The 7,394-nt window shown below is 39.8% G+C and overlaps 1 protein-coding gene across 2 annotated transcripts in view; it reads left to right on the plus strand.

Annotated features, from left to right (window-relative positions):
* LOC109856347 (vacuolar protein sorting-associated protein 27-like) overlaps window positions 1-3,184 on the plus strand; it is a 16,725-nt gene extending 13,541 nt beyond the window's left edge. The window contains exons 2-3 of one of the 2 annotated variants that reach the window (XM_020431491.1): window positions 947-2,171; window positions 2,256-3,184. In XM_020431491.1, the coding sequence (XP_020287080.1) occupies window positions 947-2,171; window positions 2,256-2,650 (1,620 nt within the window). In that variant the 3' untranslated portion in view covers window positions 2,651-3,184. Of the gene's footprint in view, window positions 1-946 lie in introns of both variants that reach the window. The other variant, XM_020431490.1, reaches the window with a different exon arrangement.
* The last annotated feature ends 4,210 nt before the right edge of the window (window positions 3,185-7,394 follow it).

Genomic DNA, 7,394 nt, shown 5'->3' on the forward strand with positions numbered 1-7,394 from the left:
ATATATATATATATATATATACGCGCACAGTTTCCGCTCAAACATCCTGCGATTGGCTCGTAAGGCCTTATATATTTCTTGTTATGAATTATATTTTACTCTTGCGAACACCGAAATAATCAAAACGGAACACTTTTCCCAACAGGATCATGTAGCACAAAAGCCAGATGTAATCTTGGCGGACTCCACACCTTTTACGACGTCGTCGTAATCGTGCTTAGCGCTCGAGTTTAACAGCATTCGGTCGCGTTCGAGCAAGCGATAAGAAATTCTGTTGCGTGTGTGCATACCGTGTTTGAGCGCGTACACGAGCGTTCACCGATCCGCGAAACTCTCGCTCTCTCCATCTTCTGCTTCCTATTGACTATAAGTGCACGTCCATGATGTAGATCCGGCTTTGTGCCTGGAAACCAGATCAACCAGTTACGGTTACTCTCGCATTCACGTTGCTTCTAGTAAGCAATTTCGCGATTACGTCTCCTGCGTGATACGGTCGAACTACTTCCTCCTTTGCGAATATAAAAGATCGCGCGTTTGACCGCGTCTGACATGTATTGTATATTTCTACTCGCTATTGTGTGATAACGCGCGCGTTATGTTAGTTTTTTTTTTCGTTGTTTCTTGAACGCGCGTTAACAAATACCTGTAACATTATATTAAATATCACAATTATATATTTTCTCATTTGTGTTAACTTACACACTTTCTACATTTATTTGATCGAAAAAACATTTACGGTCATCAATTTCTCTATCGAAAACGCCCACTTCATTTCCCGTTTTCACCGTAAAATTTTTTAAAAAATTTCGATCTAGCGAGTCACTTTCTTTCGTGCGCAACACGCGTAACGTCGTATATCGACACATTAATAATAATAATAATAATAATAATATATCACACTAGTGTTAAAAACTGTCCAGCGTAATAAAATTTTTTCTGTTATCAGGTAATCCCGGCGTGTCTGCTCGCTCTAACGGAAACGAGGCGAGTGCAGATTCGTCCTCGCGTGACAGAGCCACAAGTATATTACGAGGAAAACGATAACCAGGCGGCCGAGGACGACTTCGACAGCGTGGCGGTTTATCAGCCGCGCACTCGCGCACTTCCTTCGCCACGTTCGAAGGACGCGCTGCACCCATCGAAACCACCGCCAGTGCAAACAATCAGGAATTACAACAAGGTCAACGATGACGGGTCCTTCACCTTCGGTTATGAAGCGGCCGACGGTTCCTTCAAAGAAGAGACTCGTGGCACCGACTGCGTCGTACGCGGCAAATACGGCTACATTGATCCGGACGGCAATAAGAGAGAATTTACTTATGTCTCAGGCAATCCATGCGACCCGAACGCGCCTAAGGACGAAGAGGAAGAGATACAAGAAGAAGAGAAGGATGATGTTTCTGGACCGGCAAATTATCCTTCCGTCAGACCTGTACCTCGTCCTGTGAGACCTACTTATCAACCATCAACCACCCGCGCTCCCACTACGATATTCCAGACGGAGTATCAATTGGACGACGACGCCAGCCAGGAGCTGACTGACGAAGACCTGAAGCCTCAAGTTCGACCTTCAGCTTTTAGAAGACCCTCGACTTTGGTGCAAGTCACACCTTCTAGCGCTATTTATGAGTCCTCGGCGTCCCCTAGTCCGTCCTTTTATAGATTAGCTTCTACCCCAGCAGCCCAATATCAAACCACTGCGGCTCCCGTCCTTCGTAGTCAGCCTACGGTCGCTTCGAGCGTCTATCAGTCGCTCGAAACGACCACTCGCAGACCGGTTACTCGTCATCCTAGACCTCAGTCGGTCGCGATTACTCCAAGACCCCATGTAGCTCAAGTAGCCGCGCAATATGTTTCTCCCAGTAGCACCGAACGCCCTGACGGTCTTTTGTACACTCAAACTCACCCAACAATATCACCTCAACTGCGCACCACGACCGCCACGCCCCATCTCGACTTTGCCGCCGAGCTTGAACGTTACGTGAACTCACTCGGTTCTCATGTGTCCGCCACTGCCGCCACCGCCGCCGTTCCCGCCGCGAGATCTCAGGCCGCCCAAACCGCCTCGTCCTCGAGAGGTAAGCTGACCGGTCAGACACCGGTTGCAGCCGCCCCCGCAGCCGCCGCCGAACCCATCTACCAGTCGGAGCTCGTGTATGATCCCGCGACCGGTCAGTACAATACCCAGCTTTATCAGTCATTGCCTCAGACCGTGGGTGACTTTAGTCTCAGTCACAAACTCCAACCGTTCGTAGCCCAGCCCCAGTCCCTGCTCAATCTCCAGCAGCTGCAGCAGCTCCAAGCCCAGCGTCCGGTCTACAAGCAGGCCCAGTCCGCGCCCGCTCCGACCGTAGCTCAGCCCCAGGAAGTACTCTACAGGAAACAGCAGGCGCAACTGCTGCAGCAATCCCAGCAGCTATACGCGCAACAACAACGTCGCCAGCAGCACCAGCAGCAGCAGCAGCACCAGCAGCAACAACAACAACAACAACAACAACAACAGACGTCTCACAGGCTTCAGCTGTTGGAATCCCAGAGAGAACCCCAGACGTTTTATTACGTCGCACCTTTAAAAGCCTCCGCCACTACGGCCCTGTCAGTAGGTCAGATCGATCAGTTTCTCCGTAATAGCGCCGCCAATAATTACTGAATCCATCTGAGACATGATGTTCGAGGATCTTTTTTTTTTCGTTCAACATCTAATCGTTTCTCTGTCGGTGTTATTCCGAGTTTCTTTCGTTAACTCGAAAACCGTTCGAGAATCTTGCGCGTAGAATCGAATAATCGGTAATGTTAACCCATGCGCATGAAGGGTATTACATATAAGTATATATATATACATATATATATGCATATTATATAATAATATATATATTATCACGTGATTGCGCGCTGAAACATATGAAATATATATATTGCCGAGTGAATGGCATGCGCGAACGTTTTTTGATGCATGCGTTGTACACGAAGAATGCGCGTGTGTAATATATTTGATATATGTTAGCATTAATTCGCGAAAAAGACGTGCAAAAACACATGGTTGCGGTGACCAATATTACAGCGTATAAAAGTCACGGATTTTATCTCGATCTCGTAGAAAACGACCTTCTGAGAAGAAAATTTTACTCTTAAAGTTTAAAATTTTTCACAAACTTTTTGTCATTTTTACTTTATCCCAACAGAAACTTTTTCAATATTTTTGTACTTCGATAATTATATGTAAATGTACATAGTGCACCCCCCCCCTCTCTTCCTTGCTTTTTATTATTCAACGCGTGTCTCGGAGCGTTGCATCTGCTTGACGCGAATGATAATATCATCCGATGCACAATCCGGCGAACGATCTGTTTTACTCGAGGAGATTGAAAAAATTCACGCCCCGATTAACTATGTATAATCTTTTTTGATCGGGAAAATTGCTCATATAATTTGTAATATTACGTGGATAACGACAGTCGCGATAATAGCTGGTAACAAAATTTTTTCATCTTTTTACCGTTATTCTTTTACTCAGATTTCTTTTTCGTCGCACATGTCTTTTTTTTTTTCAAGCAAGAAGATTAATTCAAACGAGCATCGATATTTGTCATTAAATTGGCAAATGTAAAAGTGGAGAAATTTTATTTATTTAAATCAACATTGAACGAAGTACTTTTTTATTTCTCAGACCGCGATCCCAAGAGCATTTCTTTTCAGCCTAGTATCGTGTATACGTTTTATGTTAGAGAGTGAAAGCCAACAACCTGACGCAATACTCATGCACGCATGTACGATGTATTACCCGTGGCAATTTCTCGCAGGTATCTACACTGTACTATCGTAGAAGATATATCCGTGGAAGTTTCGTGACGCGAGCGAAATTCTCGTCACGCGGCCCCGCGCGGACCTTTTAAGTTCGAGCCCGTAAAGCCCAAGCCACGTAATAATGTTCGAACGACTCGATTACAAAACGTCGGTCCGATGCAGAATCGAATCGCATGAAAGGCGATTTGAACGCGATTAAACGGAAAAAAAAAAATAATTATTAGTCGAATCAAATCCGTTTAAGGCAGTTCGAAGAATGGCTTATGCTTTTTTTTTGTTGATCAATCGAGCTGTGGTTTATTGGTTTGCACAAACTCTGCACCGAACTAATCAAAATTATTGTAAATTTTTATTTTAAAAATATACAACGTGATACATTAAAAATATTCCAATCGGTTTAATAATATATTGTGCAAAAAGCTTTTTAATATTATATGTTTTTAAATCTCGTAATGTAAGCGTTCGCGTCTTTCAAGACAATAACTTGGACAATAATTTTGATATGCGGACGTTGGTAGGAAGTATATACTCGGTCTTTTGTAACGTAGAATTTTGCAAGTTTGCCGCGAGTAAGGTTCACACTGCGACCCGACCGTCGAGAAAACCGCAATATGCGCTCTTATTGGCGTGGTTTGCTTTGTAAGGACAACATTCTATTCGCGCCGAAGCCGCCGCGAACTTTCTATTTGCATTCTCTGTCACAAGTGTGAGAATCGATTCGAGTTTAATGCGTTTCGCGACTACGGCGCTGTATAACTCGCGGAAACGTATATATCAAGTGTGGGAAGGAAACGGTAGTGAGTTGTGTGTACATGCCGACGAGCGCGAAATCACTTTTATACACTGAGAAAAAAATACTATTAACTCAACTAAACTGCGTTTAGTTGAGTTTCAGTTTGTTATCTGAAATACTTGGTTTTTTAATTCAAGCGTATGGTAAAAAAAAGATAACAAATTCGTATAAGTTGAATTAACAATAGTGGTAATAAACATATTTAATTCGATAAACCATGAATTGTTTTGTCGAACATAAGTTGTGATAATTTCAAATAAAAGATACTGTTGAAAAAGATGAAATAGGCAATTCTCATTTACTTTAATTGAATATAATCCGAATTTCTTTGTACTAAGTATTTTTTATTTAATCAAACTGCTTATTTTTATAAGCAGACAAAATATTGTGTTGTCCTATTGTGTTGTACATTCAAAGTTACCTGTATTTGAGCAAATTATAATTTTGTTAAAACAACCAAATTGTCTTTCGGTAATAATCTAATTATTATATCTATTGAAACATGATATCTTCTTACATTAATCAATATTTTATTGATTAGCCCGTGACCGCTTCATATAGTTGAATCGAATACTATTTTGTTACTTCACCAACTTTTTTTTCTCAGTGTAATAACGTTAATTACAGTCACACAGAGTGTGCATCTGACATGTATGTACATCACACATCTTTTTTAGATTAAGGATCTAATGAAGTTGTAACAAAGTCCTTTTTTTTCGAGAAATTTCAACACGAGATCGATCCATGTCGCAATCACGTCGTTCCCGTAAATGGATTCGAAGCGGCGGTTTTGTCTATTGTGTAAATAATACTTGTTAGCGTTAATGTATAACACACAGCTACTTAGCAATTCATATAAATCTTTATAAAGAATAATCACGATAAATGCGCATAAATCTTTATAAAGAAGAGTCTTTCCGTTACAGTTGTTTTCTTTTTTGTATTATTATTTGTAAGTATAATCGAAAGAAAAATAACATTTGCGAAAATTTGCTGCGTTATCTGTTTTATTTTTCCCAATCCGATGAAATATCATCCACTTTCGACAATCAAAATGCGGGCGCTATGAGAGAGAAACTAAAATATATCGAAGCGTAGATATAAACAGAGCGTGATGCTCGTATAAAAAATCTCAGTTATACGCGATCACGAGATTATAAACAATTTTATGTGATTTATTTGAATCTCGTTTCTGTTTTTTCAAGTAGGCCGATTTTCTCGCTTGGTCGACATATAAGTGTGTATAAATTTAGACGGTACGTTGTAAGCAAAAAAATTATTATTTTGCACTATATCTGTTTTTATACGAATATGTATAGTATATCTTAAAAGAGTTTTCGCAACTTTATTTCAAGCCTCTTCGCTTAATTTCCTCATAAATTTGCATTTCTACGAAACGTTTCTGTTGGAAAATATGCTTTAGCAAAGCGAGCATATTTGAGCCTCGAGCGTAACTGGACGTGCGCGAACATGCAATTCTTCTTACGAGGTGAGATTAACGAGGTGACGCCCGACGGCGGACCATTTTCCGTTTCGTGTCGCGGTAAAGTCGCTTCCGCGAGAAGAAATTAGAAAAGTAAGGAAGAGAGAGAGAGAGAGAGAGGCGGCGTCGCGTCGTGCACGACGTGTACAAGTAAACGTGTTGTTACGTGTTATTCACCTGCGGCGTTTTCTTCGCTCCGATTATGAACCACGTGCCACGTCGTGAAATCGCAGAGAATCGTTACTTTAAAATTTAGATAAGATTGTTCTTCGATTCGCGTCAACGTTTTTTTTTTTTTATAGATGATAAACCGAAGAAGATAAATATCGATTCTGATTGTACTGTGATTCGAATATCGATTTTAATTGCTATTTTCCACGTCATGTTTGTCCAAGATGCTTTCACATTATTACGTGCGTTCTATCTGGCTTGTCTTTCAATTTATAATCTAAAAGAATTGTTCTTGAAAAGGTTAAATAAATCTCATACAGATTATATATCTTATTCTCATCACTTTGCGTGTGTCTAATCAATATCGATATGCGTAATGACTACGTAAAATGTTGGTTTCACTTGAAAGGTGAAATCTTAAATTAAATGTCAATTTCACTACACGATATTTCGAGCATAGAATTTTGCACGCTTGCGTAATTGTCGCTAATGATGAAATTTAACACTTTACGGTAATACACATTTTCACAGTAAAAGTGATACTATAATAAACAAGGATATTATTCAGCGAGTATATATATTCGATCGATTTTACGGTAAAAGTCGATTGCAAGCACTTAGGTGAAAGTTGATCGAAAATGAAAGAGTCACGAGCAAAGTGTTAAATCAAATCATGATAGCTTATACTGGCTGGCTGTTGCTAAGTATATTATCTCATTTTTGAAATGCACGTATATGGATATCCAATCGCGAAAGTAAATTGGACCGATGATTTATTCTTGACACTACATCGACACAATCATATCTAATGTTCTATTGCCTGGGATTCGCACAATAGCTGCACTTCTCCGTTGCAAAATCTGTGTCAGAAAAAAAAAAGATGCATAAAATATCCCTTTTTAACAATTGTAACATATTTTTATCTTTATAATTCTATTAAAAAAATATTCGATTAAATATGCATACACCGAAAAAATTGTATTCTTGTTTCGAGGATATCCCACTTACTTTAAGTATATTTTATACTAAAATAGGCGCCAAGAAGAGTTTCTTATTTTAAGAGGAAAATTCTCTAAATAGTAATATTAATAAGAATATATACTGATTAGAATATAAAAAGCCTCTATAGAAAAACATGTATAT

This window comes from Pseudomyrmex gracilis, unplaced genomic scaffold (genome assembly GCF_002006095.1).
Source record: "Pseudomyrmex gracilis isolate BER0280 unplaced genomic scaffold, ASM200609v1 scaffold_115, whole genome shotgun sequence".
Classification (NCBI taxonomy): Eukaryota; Metazoa; Arthropoda; class Insecta; order Hymenoptera; family Formicidae; genus Pseudomyrmex; species Pseudomyrmex gracilis.